Source organism: Staurois parvus, unplaced genomic scaffold, assembly GCF_062004578.1.
Source record: "Staurois parvus isolate SC_StPar_1 unplaced genomic scaffold, SC_StPar_1.0 ptg000249l, whole genome shotgun sequence".
Taxonomy (NCBI): Eukaryota; Metazoa; Chordata; class Amphibia; order Anura; family Ranidae; genus Staurois; species Staurois parvus.
The window spans coordinates 9,211,952-9,239,076 of NW_028318045.1; the positions used below are offsets into that span (position 1 = coordinate 9,211,952).

Consider the following 27,125-nt stretch of genomic DNA (forward strand, 5'->3'; position numbering starts at 1 on the left):
TGTTGTGGGAAAACCCTATCAAGCTGCCGCACTTCCTGCTGCACGTCCATAGAGTCAGTTCACAAATAGAGAAATAAATAACTTCGTTTGCTTTCCTCTGCTAGCCAAAAGCAACACCATAGAGTCTCTTTTATTTTACCTTCTAATGCTAACGGTTAATTGAAAATAAAATATTAATGACAAAACTCAGGAGAGGATGAAAAACGAAACGAAAGGGAATGTTTGGCGAGAGAATTTGCCGAAATCAAAGATGGTGCCCGAAAGCGTCGCCTCACCCAGTGAGACTACGCATCCCGGCAGGCCTCGCGCGCTGCGCATGCGTCCTTTGGTTTTTCCGTGCCCGCGCCTCTCCTCCCTGCCGCAGAGGCCTGTGGGCCGGGTGAATGGTTCGTAGAGCGGAGAAGCCGGCGGCTGTGAGTGGTGGCCGCCCCTCTCTGTCCCTCCATTCATCCCCCGGCTCGGGCCGCAGACATGGAGGCTCTCATCCCCGTTATCAACAAGCTGCAGGACGTCTTCAACACGGTGGGGGCGGATGTCATCCAATTACCGCAGATCGTGGTGGTGGGGACACAGGTGAGCGGGGTCACTGGGAGATGTCACACTGTCCCCCTTCTATCACCCCCCCCCCCATAATAATAATATATAGCACTCGCCATGGACACTGTATAATATGGTTCACTCATTATACATACACACTATAATATATATATGACCCATCTTACAAAATATTACAAGTATTACTCATCATACACACGTTATAATATGAATCACTCGTCATACACACACTGGAGGTATTTACTAACACTGGAGATCTGGTGCAGTTCTGCATAGAAACCAATCGGCTTCCATGTTTTATAGTCAAATCTTAAAGCAGAGCTTCTCCAAATGGGGGAAGTTTTGCTTGAAGGACTAAACCCCCCACTCCTCGCTCCCCCCCCCCCCACCTTGTTAAGAATTGGCACCTTCGGGGAGCGGCTACCTGAAATTGACAGGTACCCACTTCTGCTGAGATCACCTAGGCGATCAGAAGCCCACCCCCACATCCCAGAAGACTACGGGACCATTCACAAAACACAGTTCTACTCGGGCATGCGCAGTGGGTACCCGGCTGTGAAGCTTCAAGCTGTCCCAGCCGGGTGCCCACACTGAAGATGCCAGTGCCAGGAACACAGGGCGTCCAGTGAAATGGGCTGCGGGGAGGACACTGCAGGATTGAGGGACAGGTAAGTGTCTGGGTTTTTTTCACAAGTCAGCAGCTACAGTTTTTGTAGCGGTTGACTTTTATTTTTTTTTTATTTTTACTGGACACCGCTTTAATTGAACAAGCTGAAGTTAGAAGTTGATTGGCTACCTTCCACAGCTGTACCAGATTCTGTGTGCACCAGTTTTAGAAACTCTCCCCCATAATGTTTCACTCATCATTCAGGTAGCGTGTTTCACTCGTCATTCACGCATTATAATGTGTCACCCATCGTTCACACATTATAATATGCATTATTGTATTTCACTTGGCATTCACACATTATGTTTCACTCGGCATTCGCATATTATAATATGCATCATTATGTTTAGGGATGCACCGAAACATATCGGCCACCGAAACATATCGGCCACCGAAACATATCGGCCACCGAAACATATCGGCCACCGAAACATATCGGCCACCGAAACATATCGGCCACCGAAACATATCGGCCACCGAAACATATCGGCCGAAAATAGCCCTATCGGCATTCTGCTGATAGGAAAAATTTAGCCGATACAGGTGCCACATTGCCCCACACTGCTCCCTCCCCCTGACAAAGAGGACCTGTCACTCATGCTATCACATAGGGGACTATTGGTCCCCTATGTGATGGCAATAAAATCATAAGTTTAAAAAAAATAAATATATGCATGAAAATAGAAAAAAAAATTGGAGTCTCCCAACCCCCACATACGCAGACGGTTTGGTTTTCGGCCACATGCATTCTGACTTTTCGGCATCTGTTTTGGCACCAGAATTTTCATTTCGGTGCACCACTAATTATGTTTCACTCATTATTCACACATTATAATATGCATCGCTGGTCACTCACACATTATAATGTGCATCATTATGTTTCACTCATCATTCACATGTTGTGTTTTACTTGGCATTCACACATAATAGGTTTCACCCACCCATTCAGAAATTTTCCACCTTTGAATAATATAGCATGCCTTTGTAGCAAGTTGCAGAGTGAGAGGCTGCAGGTGGTGGGGTGAGTTAGCCATTAGATTCTTATCGAACATCACCGAGGAGATCTGTTTTTAAAGCCACCGAAACCTGGTAAAAATCCTCAATTCCTCCCCCAACCACTCAACTCCAGGGGTGCTGACATCACCACACTTAGTAGTCTGTCTACTTCCTCAAGTCCTAAAACAGAAGGTTCCTGTGTATGGACCGGGGACTGGGGGTTAACCATGCAGGAGCCTGTGGATTGCACCCACAATGTACTGATCACAGTTGCAATGTTCTGAAGGCTTCAGTGCAGAATCTAATATGTACAGATTTTATTTTACTAATGTAGGCGCTTTTATTAAACTTATTAAAGTTGTGGGTGCATTTATTAAACTCTTTCCCGAAGTGGACTATGCTTTTAGTGTTCTCAGATCTGCTGCCACCGAACATGGACTTCTACTTTTCATGCTGCAGACTGAGAGTTCCGCCATAATATGAAATAAATGAAAAATTGTAGGTGATGGGATCTAAAAATATTGTAGAGGATGGGTTGTTTGTAGACCTGGAAGCTGAAAGGGGAATGTGTTGCTTTGTCCATTCAGGGCAGTGACAGGTTCTCTGCGTTTTTTTTGGGAGAATAGGTTGTGTAAGTGTTGGCCCCAGATTCTGCTTTTTCTGATGGTATTTAACCATTTGCCGCCCGCCCTATGGCCGAATGGCGGGCGGCAAATGTCATCAGCGTTCCAGGTGGATGCCATATGGCGTCCTCCTGCACATGCGTAGATTGTACTCCTGCAGAGCGGCGCGATCTGTCACCGGCCGTGTACCTCGGACACGGCCGATGACAGATCTGAGTATCAGCCCCGTTGCCGGTACCATGTGACCTGCTGTGACCAATCACAGCAGGTCACATGACCTTTGTATACAATGGATGGCTTCATTCATGCCATCCATTGTATACTACTGCCGAGCTGTGAATGGTCACAGCTAATCACATGCACATGTCATGTGATTAGCTGTGGCCAAATCACAGCTAAGCACAAAAAAAAAACAAAAATAAAAACCCTGAATGAATCGGTCATTCAGGTAAATGATTGCTTATAGCAAAGTAATTCTTTGTGTAAAGAAAGTAAGCAATTTGTGTAAAAAAAATTAAAAACAAATACTGATCACTTCCCCAAAGTAGTACAATGTTACTATGGTAACATTGTACTACTTTGGTCATAGTGGAATATATAAAAAAAAATCTTAAAAAAAAGAAAACAATTTAATAAATAATAAAAAAAGTATATAATTTTTTTTTTCATACTGTCACCAGTCAGTGTCCCTGATCACCGCCATGCCAGTTATATGATGACACTGTACTGCACTGGTGACAATATGTAAAAAAAAAATAGTGAAACTAATTTTTTTAATTTTTAAATTTTCCAAAAAATTATGACAAAAAAAATACAACTTCAAAAAACTCGCCATGCCTCTTATGAAGTACATCGGACTGTCTACTTTGCAAAAAGGGGTCATTTGGGGGATATCTGTACTGTTCTGACATTCTTGGACCTCAAGAAATTAGATTGGCTGTCAGTACTTCAGGATTGATCAATATTCAGATCTATACCATAGTTTGTGAACTCTATAACTTTCCTACAAAGTAAAAACTACATCCTAATTTGGGTTATTTTCACCAAAACATGTAGCAGAATACATCTCGGCCTAAATTTATGAAGAACAATTATTTATTTGCAAACTTTTATAGCAGAAACAAAGAAAAACTTTTTTTTTTTTTTCAGAATTTTTGGTCTTTTTTTGTTAATTTAGCAAAAAATAAAAACCCCAGTGTTGCTTAAATACCACCAAAAGAAAGCTCTAGTTGTGTGAAGAAAATAATAAAAGTTTAGTTTGGGTACAGTGTTGTATGACCACGCAATTGTCATTCAAAGTGTGAGAGCGCTGAAAACTGGCCTGGGCAGGAAGGTGTAAAATTGCCCGGTATTGAATTGGTTAATAAACTCAGGGATTTTTATTTTTACTGTGGAAAGGAAAAAGTAAAAAGTGTAAAAAATCAACCTGTTTCTCAGTTATAAGCCATATCAGATAATGCCAGGGCAGTATGAACAAGCCACATTACCTCTTTTTGGAAAGCGGACACTCCAAGGTAAATGTTTGCCACATTTTCTTTAAAGTGTTAGTTCACCTTTACCAGAAACCTGCCCATGCAGATGAGGGGTGTCTGTGGAGAATACCAAACTGTGTGTCTCTGACTAAAGTTGAATAATACCATTGCCATAGGTATAAGCCATTTATTTACCCCATGAAGCCTGACTGGAATATTCCCAGGACTTGGCTAAGTGAGGCCTAGTCATTACTGCTCACTTCCACCATCATAGGAGTGTGCTCTTTCTCGGAATCAAAGCTCCTCACATGCTCCTTCTCTCCCCTGATGCAGTAGCTCTGAGCTCAGCTTTTGATGGCTTACTCCTGTGATGGTGGAGGTGGACAGTAATGACTAGGCCTTACCTAGCAACACCCTGGGAGTTTTCCAGTCAGGCTTCAGGAGCTATGTAAATGGCCTACACATATAGCAAGAAAAATATTGAACTTTCGGCAGAGCTGCAGTTTTTTTTTTATCTACAGACCCCCCTTATTTGCATAGGCAGCTCTTTGGTAAAGATGAACTATCCCTTTAGCTTCTTCCCCTCTGCCCTATAGCAGAAATACTGCTACAGGGCAGCAGGTGTGTGCAAAATCACATGATTTTGCAGTTCCGGGTAGGGGGCGTTTGAGAGCCCTACCCATGCCACCATTCACGGCCTCAGCTGTCAATCACCGGCACCCGGTGATCACCAAGTATTGCCGACGGGGAAGAGAACTGTATGTAAACAATACAGATCTCTCTACCGTCAGCTCCTGCACACTGCTTTGTATGGCTCTGCATAGCTTACAGTGGAAGGCACTCTGCATACTATGAAACAGCACACAGTTAACCCTTTGATCGCGCCACATGTTAACCCCTTCCTGCCCAGTGCCATTAGTACAGTGTCAGTGCTTTTTATTAGCACTGATCACTGTTGGTGTCACTGGTGAAGTCAGAATACCTCCTGCAGTCCCTCTATAAGTCACTGATCGCCGCCAATACTTGTAAAAAAATGTAATAAAATAATTCCAGTATATATACCGCCATTTGTAAAACCTATAAATTTCATGTAAACCAATTAATTTACACATATTGGGATTTTTTTTTTAGCAAAGACATGTAGCAGAATACATTTTCCCCTAAATTTACTTGATATTTTATTGGACATGTTTAATAGCAAAAAGTAAAAAATATATTGTGGTTTTTTTTCTCAAAATTGTCAGTCTTTTTTTATTTATAGCGCACAAAATAAAAAATGCACAGGCAATCAAATACCACTGAAAGAAAGCTCTATTTGTGGGGGAAAAAATGACGTAAATTTCATTTGGATGCAGCGTTGTATGACCACGCAATTGTTAGTTAAAATAACGCAGCCGTAATGCAAAAAATGGCCTAGTCAGAAAGGGGGGTAAATCCTCTGGAGGGCAAGTGGTTAAGATGAAGCATTCTGGTAATGAAGGGGTTAGAACATGAATCTTGCTAATGGTGCATTAGATACAGCACTTTATCTACAGGTCATACATGGAGATGATGATGAAAGGGTTAAAGTACAGGTCAAGCACAGTAGAAAGATGGAATTGAGAGGGATAGTGTTGGGAGGTTAAGGGGTTAATATATGGTCACTATCCTCCATAGCTGCTACTTTGGATATAATGAATGATTCATTCATTAGTTCCTATTTCCTTTCAACACACTATTTACATCAGTGAATACTGTAATTGGCCATCACAGCAATCACATGGTACAGAGCCCCTCAGAGCAGCTCTGTACAGTGTATCGGTGAACCATGTCATCTGAGGGTGGCTCAATTCACGGACGTTCATGGTTGCACTAGCTGCTTGAGGGTGATTTCTCCAGTGATATTTGGGCCTCTTTCATACAGTTGGGTGGCTGTGGCCACCATATTCCAGAGGCAAGAATCAGCAGGCTGAAATTTCTGGAGTAAGCAATCGGCTGCTGATCAACTTATTTCAACTAATGGCGGGCAGGCTGGCAGCAGCTGGCTAGCTGCGGTTAGGGAAAGATGTCTGAGTCCATGCTCTAACATTCATCTGATCACATGCCACAATCGTTCCAGCTGCAATAATCTGCTGATCCTTGCTACTGGATCCAGTAGCTGCAGCTACCCAGCAATATAGACGTGGCCTTAAAAACGGCAATCCAGAAATAGACTTCCACCACTCAAGGAGGGGTGTAAGGCGGTTAAAGAGGACTTTTCAGTAACTTTGCAAGTCTGTGTGAATAAATTCTTCATGTGACCATATACAACTGTATAATTTTTCAGAAAAGCTGACCTTTTTTTCCCTCCGGCTCCGTTCACACTTTAGCGATGCTGCTGTGTTGCGTTTTTTAGTGTGTTTTTGCAGCGGCCTCATTCATTTGAAGTGGCCTCCCTCTGTTGCAAAAACACGCTAAAAGAAGCTCATGTACCAAATTTTTGGACATGAGTCAAGAGCACTTTGCATATGACAAATGCACAGCTGCTACCTGAATTTAGGATGCCATTAGATAGGTGTTTCCGGAACTGTGGTCTACGTGGGGACGTCTTGCACATTTTGGGGTCGTGCCCACGATTGATCGGCTTCTGGTCTAGGGTTTTCGGTTTGCTTCAAACGCTATTTCATGTTACGGTCTGTAGGGATGCAAGAGTGGCCCTCCTGCATTGCCCCATTTTGGGTCTGTCTAGGTCTCAACAGAAATTAGCATCCTACCTATTGATTTTGGCTAAACGTACTATAGCTCAAGCTTGGAGAACCCCTTCGGTAGTCTTCCAAGGGGTGAGGACTCGGATGAATGCTATGTTGTTCAATGAGCAGATGTCTAGCATTCTTCATGATTCTCATCCGAGATTCCTTAAGGTTTGAGAACCTTGGATACGCTATTCCTTACCATCCCTGCCTCCTACTAGTTATGGCCTCCTATAGTCCCTGCTGGTGCTAGTCCTGGATCCATGATCCCTTTAATTTTCCTTCTTTCATGTTTTCTTTCTGATTCCCTTTTGTTTTCTTTTCTTTCTCTTTTCTTCTAATTTCTTTTCCCTTTTTTTCCAATATAATGTTGGATTACTGCTGCTCTTTGGCTCGGCTGTTTGCTGGCCCTCTTTGATGTCTACAGACTTTTTTGTTATTTGACTATTACAAGGCAGCAGGATGTTCCTGTCTATATGTTATTGTTCTGCTCTGCCCCTGCGAGGGCGTATTTTGAGCTTGATATGTTCTTAAAAATCAAACCTTTCCTAATAAAAATATTGAAACAGAATTTAGGATGCCATTAAGAAATAATGGCACCGCAAGGGAAATGCGCATTATAGCGCTTTTTCCATGCACTTGCAGAAACACTCCTTTCTGCTACACCCAAGTATGAACAGGACCTTCAACTTTTCTCACTACTCTTTTGGAGAAACACATGCATTTTTTGCCACATTTCAAGTGTATTTGGACCTGCAAAAAAAGGACACGTAACTCAAAAAACACACCAAAATGGCAACCACAGGTGCATTTTTTTTATTTGTTTTTGCTGCGTTTTCCATTCATTTCAATGGGGAAATGTGTTTTGGTGCGTTTTTACAAACTTTATTGCAAAAAGCATAAAAAACAGGTAGAAAAACCAGAGTTCAATGGATACATCCAAGAGGGTTTGATCAGTAATAGCAAGGGACAATACAACTCAATTGTATTCTATGAGCGTATATGATATCAAAGGAAAGAAAAAAAAACCCTGAAAATATAAAAAAGACATTTAACTTAAGGCACTTTTGAATTAGGAAAATAAAGTATTTCAAGTGCATACAAAAGTGAAGAATAAATATAGGCATTGGTTGGTGCCTTTTTTTTTTTACCTCACCAAACATGAACAAAAATGCAGCATGCAGGACTTTTGAATATGCAACTGACCCGCAAATGACTGGTGTGAAGAGCTCCTTAGGATTTAAGGCCTAATGCACACAGTATGTCGTCCTCTTGGCAGCAGTGTTTTGGCAGAAAAACGCCTGATGCTTGTCAAAGTGTCTAATGCTTTTACAAGCGTTTAGGCGTGTTTACAAGCATCGAGCGCTTGGGCGTTAATTCATTTTGTCGGCTAGAATCATATTTTATTCTGGCCATTGCAATTGATTTTCTAATGCTCAAGTGCTAAATACGCCTAGGGTTACCACGCATTTAGGTACGTTTGCACGCGTCAAGTGATTTTCCTGCCAAAACAATGCTGTTTCTGGACGTACTGGCCCTGGGTTTTTTTTTTCCTGCTGGTAAACACTACTGCTGCTAAAGGCTTCCAAAAGTCTGTGTGTGCATGGACACATAGGATAACATGGAGGGCCCTTTGGAAGCAGTGAAAAAAAGGCCTGATGCCCCTAGAGGTGGCTGCAAAAACGCCCTGTGTGCATGAAGCCTTATTGATGTGTTTTTTTCTTCCTCTTTAGGTAAGGAAAACATAGAAGAAAAACTGATCATTGCGAAGAGGCCCTTAGGCCCTTTTCACATGGTCATCATCCCACTCAGTCACAAAGAGAAAACTGATTCAGTTTACATCAGTTTGCACATCTGTCATCAGTTTACTTCAGTTCAGTTTACGTCAGTGTACATTTGTTTTTGCATTCGTTTTTTCTTAGTTGTTGCAGAGACCAATCAGACGTGACAAAAGTATAAACAAAAAATATTTCTTTCCTTAGTCTATGTTCACACTGCTGCGTGTACGGGAATCACAGCTGTTCTTGCACCCACAACCAAAATGTTCAGCTCTGTAGAGACCAGCAGAGCTGCCATTCATTCTTCATGGCACCGCCACGCATCTATACCCGCAGCACGTTTGCACCCTGCAGCATTCAAATGAATGGGCTCCTGTGCCAACACAGGCTGCAAACCCGCAATGTGAACCTAGCCTATAAACTGATATAAACAGAATGGATCCATTTATGGCATCCGTTTTTTATCTGTTCCATTTCAACAGATCTGGACAGAGCCTTGTCCATTTAAAAAAAAAATGGAGCTGAGCGGATAGAGATGTAAATGGATGTTAAACGGATGATCATCCGTTTACATCTGTTGGTCCATAGAAATACTTTGCTGTCCATTCTTCGTTCATCAACAGATGGATAAAAAATACCAGACAGATGGTCTAACCCTGTGAAAGGGGCCTAATGCTTGGTACATGCGATGAGAAAATCGGCCCAAAAAGAAACGTTTTCACAGCGATGGTCTTATAATCTGCTTGTTAGTACACAGATTTTGAGAGCTCATCACAACAGTTATGCGAAATTATCCAAAGGGACAAGCATGAAAATTTTTCTCATAAGATAGCAGAAGAAACGATTTTTGTTTAATCAGTACAGTATTCATCCGTAAAAATATCGAGTGACCAAGACCGCTCATGCTCAGAAATGAAAGAATACAATACATTACACCGACGCAGAAAGTTGTATTCTGTCTTATTATTATTACACAGTATTTATATAGCGCCAACAGTTTGCTCAGCGCTGTACATTACGAGAATTTACACAACTCTATAAACCTATTTGTTTTTGATACGAGACTGGCATGCAAAAACAACCACAGAACAAAAAATCGATGATGTTCATTCATTCAATTTCCTCATTTTTTGTACTAGGCATACGGTAAGTCTCCTCTCCCCCAGTGATCAGACTGCAACATTGTAACTTTGTAGTAAATCATAAGGTGAGAAGCTGCTGCAAGTGGTGGGCTGAGCCTCCCTTTGGATCCTTATAGAATATCACTGGTGAGAGCTCTTCTTTATCAGATCTGCTGCCACTGAATGTATAGTCTCACTCTTCCTGCTGCAGCCTGGGGGTCCCACCATGTTATGAAAAGGATAAATAAGCTAAAAGGATCATGGGACCCTCTGGTCTTTGCGTTTTTGGACCTGGGAGCAATAATAGAATGGGTTGCTTTGCCCATTCAGGGCAATGACCGGTTCTTTTTGAAGCTTACCCCCTGACCCACTAATACTCCCCTTTTTTACCGTACGGGCCTGCGGAGAATCGGTTAGGCATGTGTCGCCACAACCTTCTGCACAAATACCAAGGGGTATGCTTGCTCTTTAAAGTGGACTTAACATATACAGTAGCAGAATCATTTTTCAGTAAAGCTCCACCTTGAAGTGAAGTAGAATTCAGTGTTTTTTTCTTTCTTTAAGGTCCCTGTCACAATGATCCGACTTTGAAATCGTGCGACTTCCAGTGACGTCGCACAATTTCAAAATCGGATGTCATTCCCACTTGAGGTGCGACTTGCAAGACATCTGGTAGTTAATTGAAGCCTCCTGTCAGTATATCTGCTTACTTGTACATCCCGTACGGCAAGTAGATATTCTGACAGGTCTGCAGGAGACCTGCATGGCTGATCACTGGTGCAAAGCTTTCCAGGCTCCTTTTGGACAAAAATAGTAAATGCACATTTCTTTTACCTGCAAAAAAAAGCGCATTTATTCTTTTGGTCCAAAAGGTGAACTTATTTAAGCTCAGTATTTAGTGTCAGAAAAAAAGCCTTCTGAATTGCATTTTTAATAGTGGTTTTCTGGCAGTAAAAAAGCTAAATGTGTGTACAAAAACACTATGTACGAGCTTTTTTATAAGCCCAGTGTGCGTAGACCCTAAATGAAACTTCTGCTGGCCTTTTCTGCACAAATGATCCATTCTGGGTCCAACTTGAGATAAACCGAGTACAGGGGAGGACACATTATGTGGTGACGGGGCACATTACATGGGGCACGTTATGGAGCACACTTCAGGTCATATTACAGTACCAGTTTCCTTCATATGCAGAGCATGGCAGGGAAGCAGCTGTGGTCAGTGTTCTTGTGGCGCTCTGTTCCCTGCCAACTCTTCCTCCCCTGCTGTCCATCGCAGATGATGTCACATACAAGCACCAGGGATGGGGCGGAGAGGCTGGTGAGGAATTGCGCACCACTGCTAGCACTATTACAGCTGCTTCCCTGCCTAGCTCTACGTGTGTCAGCAGAGGGGGATGTAATCTACCCATCAGCTGCCTGTGACTGATGGGCAGATTGCAGCAGAACCTGTTGAGAAACCCTGCCTTAAAGTGTATGTAATCCCAAGAGCAAAAATGTAATATATAGCACAGAGGACCAGTTCCTAGATGCGATGGGCATATTCCCTTTTTTTTGGTCTCTTTTCCCTGCTGATCCTGTCTAAGGCTGGCCATACACTATTCAATTTTCTGTCCAAATTCTTCCCAATTTTCCTTTAGATTTACCTTCAACTATGTAGTGCAAGGGCCTGCCTAATTGGATACAATTGAAAGTGTTGTTTAGGTTTGACCTCATATTATATAGACTAAGGCTGGCCATACATTATGCAATTTTCTTGAGATCTTTTTAAATGTTCGGCCAGCCTTAGTCTATGGACTCAACTGGAACTTGCAAGAACCAGCACATCGGCCTTTGGTCCACACCAAGATTGAGCAGCCTAGGATGATAATGCTCCTTGTGCATAGAAACACTACAGTGAGTATTGTCACCCTAAGGCTGGCCATACATTATACAATATTCTTGAATTTTGATTTAGATTTACTAAAAACCATATAATATGAGGTCAAATCTAACAACACTTTTAATTGTATCCTATTAGGCAGGCCCTTGCACTACATAGTTGAAGGTAAATCTAAAGGAAATTGGGAAGAAATTGGACACAAAATTGTTTAGTGTATGGCCAGCCTTAGCTGTAGCTGGCCTGTGTCCTTAGGGTGCATGAACAGGATGCTGTCTGGAGAAGAGCTGTACACAGCATGCAGATTTAAAGCAATGATAAGAGGAGTATGAAATCTGATTTAAAAAAATGCAGCTACTATTTGGTCAGAAGCCGTTGCTGCCTACGGTTCAGTTATACTGTAGCAGAAACCCTTGCACCTTGTGTCCTTTTTTTTTTTTTTTTTCTTTTATATATGTTATATGATGTTGGATTTATGTACCTTGATTATAAGGATGGTAAATGTTGCTTGTAGTCAGAGGGAGACATGGTGTCTAGAACCAGGCCTGCAGTTCATCTGTACCACTATACGTGGTGCCATCATTTCCTTTCTTTGGTGTGAGACTCCCTGGCTAGCCTGTCAGTGTAAGTTAGGTTTTCCCTTGAAAAGGTTGATTTGTGGTTGTTGGCGGTCATGTGGAAGATTTGTTAATGTGCTTTTGCTTGATGGTAGATGTGATGAATGTCCTTGTGTTAGGCAGAGATTGCTCAGGGCTGCAGACAGAAAGAAGGGTTCCTTGTTAGATGCTGCGCTGGTGACCCTCAGAAGGTTATTGGATCTGTTTCACTATGTGATTTAGTCACTGCTATTTGGGTCAGAACTGGAGCAGTGTGAATCAAGAGCAACCAATCGGCTTTTAGCTTTCATGTTTAAACTCATCTATTTAACAGTTTCCCAAAACAATTACATTTAAGGCGTGCCATTATTATTATACAGGATTTATATAGTGCCAACAGTGTGCTCAGCGCTTTACAATATAACGGGAAACAATACAGCAACAATACAGTTATACAAGAGGGTTAGGAGGGCCTGATCCTTGGAACTTACAATCTAAGTGAATGATTACTATCACATTTGCCTATGTTCTCAACGAGCTGTCAAGCCATCAAATGACTGGTGTCGTATATGATTACATTTGCATCAACATGGCAACTGAGGTTCAAACAGAGGTTAAGATGGCTGCTTCCTTTGCTATGAAGGATAGAAGGGTTTAGTTCAGCTTTAAAGGATAAGTTCACATTTGATCAAAAAATAATAAATGCACATTTTTTTTGCAGCTAAACAATTTTTAATTTATTATTTTTTGTATCTGGAGCCTCTAAAGCACAGGTGTCAAACTGGTGACCCTCCAGCTGTTGCCAAACTACAAGTCCCATGAGGCATTGCAATATTGACAGTTGCAGGCATGATTCCCAAAGGCAGAGGCATGATGGGACTTGTAGTTTTGCAACAGCTGGAGGGCCGCCAGTTTGACACCCCTGTTTTAAAGCAGTGCACCAGCGAACAGCAGATCACTGGTGCCATGCAGGTCTCCTTCTGACCTGTCAGTGTATCTGATGCTCATACTACCCGTACAGGCAAGCAGATGTTACCCGGAAGGCTTAATAAACTAACATGGCGCTGTGGAGCGCCGTAGTAGTTAATTGGAAACTACAAGTCGACGGCTGCAAAGCTTGTCAGGACTTGTAGTTTTCCTATTCACAGAATACTGTGAATGAGTGACGCGGCTGATCTGGCTGGCCCCTTCGCTGCTGCGTTTTTGAAAAAATTATGACAGCTATCGGGGAATAGAAGATCCCTTGCTATCTGTCACAGCAGGGATCGGGGAGGAGCGAGGGGCCAGTCTGTTCATAACATGGTATACCCTAAATGTAAATTTAACATTACAAAAAGGTGAACTTATCCTTTAACTGAACAAGCTGAAGATAGAAGCAGATTGGTTGCCATGCACAGCTGCTCCAGATTCTGTCTGCTCCAATTTTGATCAATTCCCCCCATTGTGTAAGGCAGACACCACCTACAGCCTACCAGTCTGGACTGCCAGTAATTCAGTAACCGTATACTAGTATTCTCTCTACACTGTGTATTATAAACAGTTACTTGTTTTCCCCTTTTTTCTTTCCTTTTTTGGAAATTGGCCTGATATGTGCGTGTGTGTATATGAATGTGCTATCGGGTCCTTGGATTGTAAGATACTTGAGAGCATGGACTGATATGAATGTACAGTATGTAAAGCACTGTGTAAATTTGTACATGTATACATACATACAGTCGGGTACATAAATATTGGGACATCAACACAATTCTAACATTTTTTTCTCTATACACCACCACAGTGGATTTGAAATGAAACAAACAAGATGTGCTTTAACTGCAGACTGTCAGCTTTAATTTGAGGGTATTTACATCCAAATGAGGTGAACGGTGTAGGAATTACAACAGTATGCATATGTGCCTCCCACTTGTTAAGGGACCAAAAGTAATGGGACAATTGGCTTCTCAGCTGTTCCATGGCCAGGTGTGTGTTATTCCCTCATTATCCCAATTACAATGAGCAGATAAAAGGTCCAGAGTTCATTTCAAGTGTGCTATTTGCATTTGGAATCTGTTGCTGTCAGCTCTCAAGATGAGGTCCAAAGAGCTGTCACAATCAGTGAAGCAAGCCATCATTAGGCTGAAAAAACAAAACAAACCCATCAGAGAGATAGCAAAAACATTAGGCGTGGCCAAAACAACTGTTTGGAACATTCTTAAAAAGAAGGAACGCACCGGTGAGCTCAGCAACACCAAAAGACCCGGAAGACCACGGAAAACAACTGTGGTGGATGAGCGAAGAATTCTTTCCCTGGTGAAGAAAACACACTTCACAACAGTTGGCCAGATCAAGAACACTCTCCAGGAGGTAGGTGTATGTGTGTCAAAGTCAACAATCAAGAGAAGACTTCACCAGAGTGAATACAGAGGGTTCACCACAAGATGGAAACCATTGGTGAGCCTCAAAAACAGGAAGGCCAGATTAGAGTTTGCCAAACGACATCTAAAAAAGCCTTCACAGTTCTGGAACAACATCCTATGGACAGATGAGACCAAGATCAACTTGTACCAGAGTGATGGGAAGAGAAGAGTATGGAGAAGGAAAGGAACTGCTCATGATCCTAAGCATACCACCTCATCAGTGAAGCATGGTGGTGGAAGTGTCATGGCGTGGGCATGTATGGCTGCCAATGGAACTGGTTCTCTTGTATTTATTGATGATGTGACTGCTGACAAAATCAGCAGGATGAATTCTGAAGTGTTTCGGGAACATTATCTGCTCATATTCAGCCAAATGCTTCACAACTCATTGGACGCCGCTTCACAGTGCAGATGGACAATTACCCAAAGCATACTGCAAAAGCAACCAAAGGGTTTTTTAAGGGAAAGAAGTGGAATGTTATGCAATGGCCAAGTCAATCACCTGACCTGAATCCGATTGCGCATGCATTTCACTTGCTGAAGACACAACTGAAGGGAAAATGCTCCAAGAACAAGCAGGAACTGAAGACAGTTGCAGTAGAGGCCTGGCAGAGCATCACCAGGGATGAAACCCAGCGTCTGGTGATGTCTATGCGTTCCAGACTTCAGGCTGTAATTGACTGCAAAGGATTTGCAACCAAGTATTAAAAAGTGAAAGTTTGATTTATAATTATTATTCTGTCCCATTACTTTTGGTCCCTTAACAAGTGGGATGCACATATGCAAACTGTTGTAATTCCTACACCGTTCACCTAATTTGGATGTAAATACCCTCAAATTAAAGCTGTCAGTTTGCAGTTAAAGCACATCTTGTTCGTTTCATTTCAAATCCATTGTGGTGGTGTATAGAGCCAAAAATGTTAGAATTGTGTCCATGTCCCAATATTTATGGACCTGACTGTATATATATTCTATCTCTTTTAATATTACAAATCTCAGCAATGCTGATCTTCTGCAATGACTACATGGTATTTCTATAGGTGGATTTCCTAATGGTGATATTAGCGGACCATGCCTGCACAAAAAGCATTGTCATGGCTACTTCTAGTCTTGGGAGATAGAACGACAGGTTGACAAAAAAAGAACAGTTCAGGTATAGTGTTGTCACCATACAACAGGAAGAGCCTAAACGAAAACAAGATGGCAGCTGTTTGATACACAGTGCTTTACCAAACAAAATGCCATTCAAGTAGGGTTTACATCTACTTTAATAGTTCCATGATCGTGGTAGGGGCTTGTTGCCAAACAATATACTTTGTAAATCGGAGGGTAAATTTGTGCTTTGTTTGTGAGCATTAATTTGAATTATACAGTGTGCGGGACGTTCTAGGTCACATTTGTTCCTCATTTCTGAGGTCAGTGTCAGTTCATTATGGGATCACCATGAATACTTTAGCATTTTGCAGAAGGGGAATGTTATGGTGTACACCTGCTTTGCACTATGCAGGCTTCTCCTGGCTTTTTAAATGGGTCGAAGAACGGTTATCAGAAGCATTGTCTACACTACTCCCCATTCATGGTTTGTTGTATGTGGTTACTCTGTGCTGGTCAATACAGACGGAGCCCAGGCTGCTTGTTTTATCTCATTTATACTGAGCTGACACTTCTGAAGTAAGTTATCAGAAATCGTGCTGCTATCCATGTCATTCTTTGACACTGAAGAAGCCTCAAAGCTAGTGTTTCAAGTACCCAATCACTGAAATTTCATGTCATTTTAGTTTTTAAATCTGTGACTTTATTTAAAATAACTTTCAATATTTTTCTGAAGACATTTCCTTTTATGGGGTGACAACTGTATACCAATTGTGTTCCTGCGATGTCACCTTATCATAAGCACCTCTAGTGGAAACTACAAGCAGCTGTGCTGACACATATTGGGCAAAGATGGACCACTGTTGTCATTATCCGGAAGGTGGTCCTCAGGAGTACCTTATGAAAGAGTGAGTGCATGTCAGCAGGGAGAAGTTGAAAGAGACTGTAACAGATAAACAGCAACTAGCTGGGAAAGAAAAAAAAAAAATGAAAGGTGGATCACTCTGTTCTGTTTTCCAGTTGTGCACACTGTTGCATTAGCTTTCAATGGAGACTACATGTTTCAACACACATCCAGAAGGCATAGTCCTCTGTTGTCCCCATCAGGAAACCCATCATGAGAAATGTCATGCAGCCATTTGTGAGATGCATGTAGACAGGAAGTGGCTGCAGCAATTAATGGAGAAAGGTGAAAACTGTATTAAGCCTCATTTACACAGGCGTACCAATCCATATGTCCATCTTCACCCACGCGGAATGCACAGGTCTTCTGTGCAGGCAGCCTGTTTGGATCAATGACGGGCAGTCAGCTGCACAGACCTCGACACGAATCCCAGAATGTTTTTCCATGCAGGTCTGGTTTACGGATCAGAATGCAAACAGCCTAAGAAATAAAATTGTGTATTAAAAAAAAAGTGCTTTAGCAAATTGAATGTCTTTCAGGTAGGGTTTTTATCAGGAGCGGACAAATGTGATTTATATAATTCAAGAGCTAGTCTGTACATTCTAGGCGACTGCAGGATTTCTAAGTGGCAGCTCAATTGACAGTAATTAGGGAGAACATTGTAAGTTAGTTGCCACCTGAAATTTTAAAAGAGGATTGGCTACCTGGCTTCTGGGATTTGCTACCTGGCTTCTGGGATTTGTCCATCACTGATGTACATCATAGGTCTAAATACTAGAGTGATAGCACACTGTCTGTGAGAAACCAAGGTCAGAAGCTCTGTGCCGAATGTGGCAATCTGTATTTAGCAGCAGCTCCTTTCCATGACATCAACTAGCTATATTGTTACTGTACGGTGAAGGGTGCATTTATTAGTAAAGAATATCTTGGTCATTTCTCAGCATTAGGCCCCATCCACACCTGAACGTTTTGTAGCTCGAAGCTCTCACGCTCAAGGAGAAAAAAAAAATCAATATTGCTGATGGTTCACAAACAGTCAAATCGCTAATTTTTCTGCCATGGCAACAATTGATGTCACAGATGACATTTTTCTGTATTGGCTAATATAAAAACGCAAGAACTCAACCCCAAAACGCCTGAAAAAATCGCACACAAACATTTGCAAACCGACAATAAAATGCACAAAAGCACTGTGCTCTGCTGTGAATGGAGCCTTATACCACTTTCTCTATTTTCTGCTACCAGCTTAAAAAGCAAATGGATGCCATTTAAAGTGGTTCTAAAGGCTTAAGATGTTCTAGGCATTAAGGTAAAAACCCTTCTGGTATCAGCCTGCCCCCCTCAAATACATACCTGAGTCCTGTATTGATCCTGTGCTGTGCCCGAGAGAGAGTCTCTCTTCCCTAGACTCAGAGGCAGCAGTGGGGCCTATTGTCTCCTGCTGATGTCAATCAAATCTTGTGAGGAGGGGGACCATGCTGTGTGTTTATGGTCCTGCTCGGGAGCGAGCCCCCACATCTGCCCCCAAAGCAAGCACTAGCTCTTGGGGCAGACACAGAAGTGGAGGAGCGGAGAGCACCAGTGGGGGACCCCAGAAGAGATTTGGGACTGCTTTGTACAATACCATTGCTCACTGTGCGTGTATATAACAAGTTTGTTATTTTAAATTAAAAAAAAAAACCTTTTTCATAATGCTTTAAGAAAAGCAGCTTAAAAAACGTGCCTAAGCCACTTTTTTGCAAACACGTTTATGTGCAACAAACGCTTAGGCATTTATTTCATTGGCCGGAGTATTTAATCTGACCATTGAAATGAAAAAACGTTCAAGTGCTAAATGGCTTAAGTGAATTTAGAAGCATCCAGGGTTTTTTGGGCCAAAACGCTCCCTTCCTGATTGCACATGTGATGGAGACATTGGTGAACATGGAGTGGCATTTAGAGGCTGTAAAAAAACTCAACTGCAAAAGAAAAACACATTTTTGGCTTTCCCACCCATCCACAGTAGACCCCATCTGCTCAGTGTGCAGTTTTATGGCTTATTATCAGTGGTGCAGAATACAGTTGTAATTTATCACTTTGGAAACATTTGGCAATGAAGATTGCATTGATCTGTTAAAAATGGCTTATCACAGCTCTGATGAAGAGCCTGTAATGTGTTTGTATGTCATTAGGAAAGACCACAGTTGCAATAAAAGCTGTAAAAACAGATCCAGACATTTGCAAAATACATTTAGCTTTTTGAAAACTTTAGCACATTTGAAACCCTAAAGCTGGACCTGTGCTTTTTCCATGCAGGACGAAGCAATAGGGTTTTCTGGATAACCCTTCCCAGATGCATATAGGCAAATTCAGGAACTCATTTTTTTGCCTTTCTGTTTCAATATTTTTATTAGGAAAGTTTTTGATTTTTAAGAATATAGCAAGATCAAAATACGCCCTCGCAGGGGCAGAGCAGAACAATAACATATAAACAGGGACACTCTGCTGACTTGTATTAGTCAAATAACAAAAAGTCTGATGACCTCAAGAAGGGACGGCAAACAGCCGAGCCAAATAGAAGCAGTAATCCAACATAATATTGGAAAAAAGAGAAAAGAAGTTAGAAGAAAAACGAAAGAAAATAAAACAAAAGGGAATCGGAAAACATGAAAGAAGAGAAACTAAAGGGATCACGGATCCGGGACTAGCACCAACAGCGACTAAAGGAGGCCATAACTAGTAGGAGGCAGGGATGGTAAGGAATAGCGTATCCAAGGTTCCCAAACCTTAAGGAATCTCGGATGAGAATCATAAAGAATGCTAGACATCTGCTAATTGAACAACATAGCATTCATCCGAGTCCTCACCCCTTGCAAGACTACCGAAGAGGTTCTCCAAGCTTGAGCTATAGTACTTTTAGCTGAAATGAATAGGTAGGATGCTAATTTTTTTGCCTTTCTATTAGCTTACTCGAATCTCCTTTGCCAGTACTGTCAGCCAGTCAGGCTCCATTGCTTTCAAGGTGCTATCGGCATGAGACTGAAAATTCACTGACAGAAAAGAGCAGAGTGATTACCTAAGCAGTGCCCTAATGCTCTTTCAGTATCCAATCCGGAGGTGGGTTGTGCCAAGGTTATATTACCTGCAGCAGATAAAAGATTAGTGCTGTCCAGGAGGGCAGTGTGTCACTTTCACCTTGAGAAAAGGACCCTGCGAGGCCCCGAAATGTTAGTTTCTTAGGGGTTCTGTGACGCTTTCTTCATAATAAGTGAAACACATTTAGGGCTTGTTTGCACCATCTCTGTTGAGCTGTGTTTTTTTTTTTTTTTTTTTTTGCACATCACTGCACATGTATGGTTTGAACAGGGCACATATAAAACAGTTGTGTTTGCCTGTTCAAACCATACATGTGCAGTGGTGTGCAGAAAAACGCAACTCAATATAAATTGTCCGAACAAACACTTATTTGGAATGCTGGTGCATTTTTGTATCTGGATCATAGGATTTACTGAATTAATCTTGGCAGGTAAGGATTTATTAATGTGGATGGAGCTGGTTGTCTGGAATTCCCCTTGCAGACTGGCTCTTTCAGCTGCAGTGCATCCAGTAACCTGCGTTCAGGATCCTTGTCCCTGAGCATTCATCCATCCAGCAGCAGCCTGCCACAGATTGACAAGCTGTCTGCAGGGGAGTTGGACGCTACTCCCGTCTTGGGTGCACTGCAGCTGAACAGCCCAGTGTGGAAGGGATCTTAATTATCTACTCATTCCTTTTCACATTTACATTTTTGGGTGTGCTCCAGTCAGTGGCCTATATTCTTGGGTTGTCATGTGGTAAAATAGCCAAAATGGAGTTCACATATGTCTTCACTAAATTCCTATTGAAAGCAAGCATGAGTGTCAGGTTGTCCAACTGCATTCTCCATGAATGTAAATAAATGAGTGTGTAGTCACAAAAAAAAAAAAACTCGGTCCCAAGCCATACTCTGGCCTCCCAAGCCATTTCACCCTTTCACAGGCTTAGTCATAGAAGGGTTTAGACCACTACGACTAAGCCCGAGAGAGGGTGAAACATGTTAGAGTGGTGTGGCTTGGGAGAAGGCAATCGGAAGCCTACCTGACACACACTTGTTTGGGCCTACAGTATGTGCTTCTGTTTATTTTTGCTATTGACAGATTGTCTAATGGGCGAGACAGGCCCCTTGAAAGCTAGCACCTGGCAGTGTTTGGAATCACTGGATTGATCACTTTTGCGTTTGTGGTGGCACCTTTTGTTTATTCGAGTCAAAATAAACTTGGTTTTTGGACCTGACTTCTAGAATTACCAAGAGATAAAAGGCACAACTTACAAACAAAATTTGAACCTGCTAATTCTGCTTAGCCTGAGCTGCTGCCTACTCACATGCAAGAAAAATGTTGGCGCTGTATAGTTGGATTCAGCTACTTCTAGACATAAGATTGATGCCCATTCCAAGCCAATAGGCATTGTGCAAACCTTGCAAACACCCAGTAAAATAGATAGGATGAATTTGCTTAGCCAAATGCTGTTGCTTCATAATAAAGCTTACACAAATGGTATCTTAACATGTGTTTGGCTATTAACATGCAAGTTTATGCCACAATCTCGATCATATTATTTATTCTGCACCCAAACTTGAACAGGATATTGGATAAAGCTACAGAGTAAGCTAGAAAACCCCTTTATTATACACATTACAGTTCCCTGATACCAGTATACAAGAACATTGCTGCAAAGGGATCCTGTGTATTCGGAACATGCAGCATTTACTTTTGTCATATTTTTCTTCACCTTATCTGTTTTTCCTTCTACAGAGCAGTGGGAAGAGCTCCGTGTTGGAGAGTTTGGTTGGCCGGGATCTGCTTCCCCGAGGCACTGGAATAGTGACCAGAAGACCCCTAATCCTGCAGCTGGTCCACGTGTCACCAGATGATCGCCGAAAAACCTCTGGAGAAGACAATGGTAATTTCATGGATGTGCATTCCACTAGGTTACGTTTATAATTAATTTGCACCTTGGGTAATATAGTTTCTTATATGCTGAATGACCTGATCTTTAGTGTAGTGGATGGGGTGAGAAGGTGCTTGGAGACCCATCAGTTGAGCATTGAAAGACCTGCCTACATACAGCCTGTTCTGGTTTGTTATGGTGGTTTGTGTTATGTTGTCTTCATTAAAAATGCTTAAGAGACATTAAAGCATTATGTAAATAAAGCACAACATCTGCATGGTTTCTGGAAAATTTAATTACATACTGGCTTCATATATTTCAGAGATTCTAGTGGCCATTTGTCGACACTGGATGTCCCATTTCTGCCCAACTACAACCAATATTATAAGCCAGATGATAGGCTAACTCTTCTCTAATGGATTTTTCGTGGTGTGAAATGTGCAGAGTGTAGCTGTGATGGTGACATCTTCAATATGGTTGAGTGGGATGAGGTGGAGACACTCTATCACCCATTTCCTTTGGAGTCTTAGCCAGACAGCCAATGGATTATTCAACTGACTAATGCTTACCTAAAGCTGAGTGGAGTTTGCCTTTAAGGGCCAGTTCACACCAGTGTGTTTGATCTGTGTTTTAGCGCAGCTGTAAAACGCAGATCAACAGAAGGACATCTGGAAAACAATTTCCAATTTGTCCTATTTACACCATAATACTGTGCATGCATGTCAACGGACATCAAAATGTATGTCAACATACGTCAGTGCGCATTACAATGCAACTAAAATGGATGGAAATGTACATTAATTTCCATTTGTTTTAGTGCAAGTCAGTGGAAATTGGTCCTAAATATTGTGAAGTACTGCGCAAACTGTTGGTGCTATAACATTTCTGTAGAATAACTGACTCGGGGCACAAAGTCCTAACTAAATACTAAATCAACTAAATTGATCTAGTTTTCATCTTTTAGTTTTAATTCTTTGTTCTTAAAATTACTATCTCACCTGATTTGGCATTTGGTGTTTATTTATATGTGTGTGTGAATAATTGGACTTCACATTTCCTGTCTGATTCTTATGAACTGTTTGGTTTATTTATAGTATATACTACTGTATATGAGCTTTAATTTTACATTTTTAATGTATCAGATGAGACACATTTACAATTTGTTTTCGTTACCATGTAGTTATGAACCACCACATTTTATGATCATTGTTTTTTTTTTACATGTTGACCCTGAAGAAGGGGAAGACTTTATCCCCCAAAAGCCGTGGCTGCTTTTTGCCGTTCTTAACCCAAAAATGTTTAAACAAATCACCAAGCTATGTGACTGTTTTAGGTGCTCCCAACTCCACACCAAAGAATAGATCCTCTGATATATGTTCCACCATGATCAGAAGAGGCAGCAGCCTGGGACCATAAACATATCCCAATACACAATACTTTCAGTTGGGAGGTTATACAGTATGTAAAACAATCAATTTAGATTTTCACCAGTTCATTTCTACTACATACCTACCTAATTTTCTACAGCTTCTACCACTACTCAAGGTAAGCCAGCAATTAACATTCCCTTTCCGAACACAGGAGGGATGCTAGCCTAGCTCAAGGCTGTACATCCACAAGTGAGAAATCCATATGGCTGCACACCCTTGTTCTGCAGAGCAACACTTTATTCAAAAACATTCCAGAAAAGCAGATTAATGATGCAAAAGTACACACGGGGGAGAGAGAGAGACCGGTATCTGGATTTCTCACATACCTAATTTTCTTCTTGGCATTCCACTTGTGCTGCTGACAGCCCTGCTACCTTAAAGGAAATAGTTTTGCTTAAACTACCACCATACAGCATGTACTTGCCTTTCTTTCAGTCCCCCACTGCTCCATTCCACACCAGGACCCAAATACCAGATATATAGGAGCATGTAACTTGCTCTATGTGACTGCCTGCCTGGGCATGTCACATGGGAAGTCCATAGTCCTGTATGAACTGTCTCCAGCAACTCTTAGCTTACACAAGGCTTTCATTCACTTTCAAAGGCTGAACAGTGTGATTGGAGTGAAGGGTAAGTATGTGCTGCTGGAGAGGACAGGCATTTAAGTGAACCTGTTGCTTTTCCCTTCATGAGCAGAGTACTGCATATATCCCCATCGTCTGACTGCCCCTGATTCTGAACCTGAGAAAATATATGCGATTCTGATCCGTGATTTAAATGTCACTGTCTCTCAGAGCCAACTACAGCATTGTGTGCAAGAACCTGTGGAGGCTACCCGAGTTGAAATGCTTCTGAATTTTAACAGTCCTGTGAGAACGAAAATGCTGAGATCCTTACAGAGAAAGCTAATTTACGCTATTGTTTTTGTTGTGGACAGCTCAGTTATAGAGAGCTCTGTGAGTTCTGCCTCCTTTTGACATACAATATATAAACTGATGGAGTATATCCAGACCACAGTCATTCCCGGCCTGATTGGTTTTAGAGGATGGTAACAGCAGTGTAAGAAATCTGCCCAGTATCACAGCATCCAGATTGGGTTTTCATGTCTTTTGGCTGAGTGACAGTTAGATGTCGCTGCTATGAAGAAAACATAACTTCCTCTTCCAGTAAGTGTCGTCTTGTGGTCAGCTCAGGAATCATTATGTAAGAATTGTCAGTATATAATGTAAAACCTCTGATAAGATGGAACATATTGTTCTTCTGCAGGCAAAGGGAAAGATTTTTACTTCAGTATCCTACAAATCCCAGGAGATTTGTATCTAATGCAGCTGGAAAGGAAAGATTACAGCGGAAGCCTCATGTGAGATGATGGTTATGCCAGTGGAAGTGCATTATCTAATTTGTCTTTTGGCACCGAGATAAGGCTCACTGGTCTCTTAAGTGTGAACCTGTCACTCTCGATTTACAAGTTCTGGTGCTCAGTAGCCTCCCCTTGCACCCCCCATCACCCCCTCTCCCTGCACCTGCTGTCAAATTTTAAAATTGGCATGGTGGCGCAGGGCTCCGCCCGAACAGCCACGTCATTCATTAGGGAACCTTTGAATCAGAAAACTACAAGTTCTGTCTGCCACCGCAGAAGATGTATCTGTAGTTTGAATGGGCTCATTAGCACGCTTGTAGTCGATTCACACACCATTCAGTTTACCCATACAGAGGTTTGGGCTGAAAGCTGGAGAGCGTGCAGAAGCCTGAAATTGTAATACTTTGCAGGTTCCTATTTAACCAAATAAAACATGCACATTTTTTAACCTGCAAAAACAATGCATTTATGATTTCTTTGTAAAAGGTGAACTTAGCCCTGATTTCTAATGAATTCCTAACCAGATTAAAGTTGGCTATTTTCTTTTCTGCCGTGAGTTGTGCATTAAGCTTGCAAGATTTGGCGCTTTTGTATGTGTTCTAACTGAATGACCCCAGGAGGAAGACATTTTGTAAGCTGATCAATTATTCCTCCCAACACCCCGTGACCCTTCTGTGTGACCGAAACCTAACTGAGAAAATGTAGCTTTGTTGGAGACCATTGAGCATGGTTTTGTGTAAGGTGTAAATATATAAAAATATATTATTTTTTTTAAACCTACACACTGTATATGAGTCCTCAGTCATGGTTCCACCATCTAATAACACCTGTACCCAAAGCAGAAAATACTTTCTTATAAATATTGATTCAGAACACAAAATGGCTGCCTCTGTGATGAATTACCATTTATGGGACAGGAAATCAATTTGCCACTAATTCTCTCTGCCTTTTTTTTTTTCTCCACTTTTTTCTCCTTTTGTTCTCAGACATGGACGCCTGGAAAAATCCAAGACTCAAAGGTCTTCTGTTGTACACTATTCCTTTCTTTCTCTACTTGCATGAGCTTTCACTCTCCCCTGCACTCTTCTCTCTAGATCACTGGTTGTCCATCTTTCTGCTTATTGACCTCCTGACACTTGTCCCTTCTGATCTGCAATGGGCACAGTTTCCACCTCCCAGTGGAAATCATTCATTAGTTGGTGGAGCAGGGAAGGGTTTGATGCTCTGCTGGGTCTAAACTGTAGTGATGGTCTCCCTCCACCCCTGGGATATGCTCGGCAGGTAGAGCAATGGCTCTATGCTACTGTTACTGGTCTTAATTCTCAGTGTGTGCTTATGAAGAGTCCACAGATGGCCATTCAGAAAGTATTCAGACCCCCTTTACTTTTTTCAATTTTGTTATGTTGCAGCCTGATGCTACAATTTAGATGTTTAGATATTTTTTCTCATTAATCTCCACTTATTATCCCGTAATAACAAAGTGAAAACAGAATTTTATGTTTGCAAATGTATGAAAAAGGAAAAATTGAAAAATCACATTGGGCAAAGTATTCAGACCCTTTGCAACAACACCTGAAATTTTAGCTCAGGTGTCTGCCATTTCTCTTGATCATTGCTGAGATGTTTCTACACTTTGATTGGAGTCCACCTGTGGTAAATTAAATTGTTTGGACATGATTTGTAAGGCACACACACCTCTCTATAATAGGCCTCACAGCTGACAGTGCATACTCTATCAAAGCAAAAGCCATGAGGTGAAAGGAACTGCCTGTAGAGCTCAGGGATAGAATTATTGCAAGACACAGATCTGGGAAAAGTTACAGTGGCCTCCATAATTCTCAAATGGAAGAAGTTTCGAACAACCGAACTCTTCCAAGCGCTTGTCAGCCAGCCAAACTGAGCAATCAGGGGAGAAGGGCCTTAGTAAGAGAGGTGACAAAGAACCCGATGGTCACTCTGAGCTCCAGAGATCCTGTGTGGAGATGGGAGAAATGTCAAGGATGACAACCATCACGGTAGCCCTCCACCGATCTGGGATTTAAAGTAGAGTGGCTAGACGGAAGCCTCTCTTCAGTGGAAAACACATGAAAGCCCGCCTAGTGTTTGCGTAAGCTTTCTTGCTGTATACTACAACCCTTGGCATAAAGCATGGAATCACCACTTATGGAAAATGTTCATTTAATTGTTTAGAAAAAAACCCATCAAACATGCCTCAAAAATATTTTCATTTAACATCCCAACCTTCTGGCTTTAAGAAACACTTCAAAAAGAAAACAAGTCAATTGCAACTGTTTTTGCAGATCAAGCAGAGGAACAAAATATGGAATCACTAAATTCTGAGGAAAATATTATGGAATCACCATGTACTTTGCAGTTCTATAAAAAAACAAATATCTGCATCAGATTACATCTGCTAATTAGTCTGAAGTTAAAGAAAAGATTGCTTGCACACCTTGGTGAGCTGTTGTATCAAGCTGATTGACATGAATCATGGCTCCAACATGAGATCTGACAGTTGAAACAAAAAGGATTATAAACTTCTTCAAGAAGGTAAATCATCACGGAATGTTGCAAGAGATGTTGGTTGTTCCCAGTCAGCTG

The 27,125-nt window shown here is 41.7% G+C and overlaps 1 protein-coding gene across 5 annotated transcripts in view; it reads left to right on the top strand.

Annotated features, from left to right (window-relative positions):
* Positions 1-336: 336 nt before the first annotated feature.
* Positions 337-27,125, top strand: part of DNM1L (dynamin 1L) — a 73,469-nt gene continuing 46,680 nt past the window's right edge. For 3 of the 5 annotated variants that reach the window (XM_089680747.1, XM_089680749.1, XM_089680751.1), the window contains exons 1-3: positions 337-573; positions 21,599-21,746; positions 25,511-25,543. In XM_089680747.1, coding sequence (XP_089536873.1) covers positions 472-573; positions 21,599-21,746; positions 25,511-25,543 — 283 coding nt within the window. In that variant the 5' untranslated portion in view covers positions 337-471. The remainder of the gene's footprint in view (positions 574-21,598; positions 21,747-25,510; positions 25,544-27,125) is intronic. The other 2 variants (XM_089680748.1, XM_089680750.1) reach the window with 2 other exon arrangements.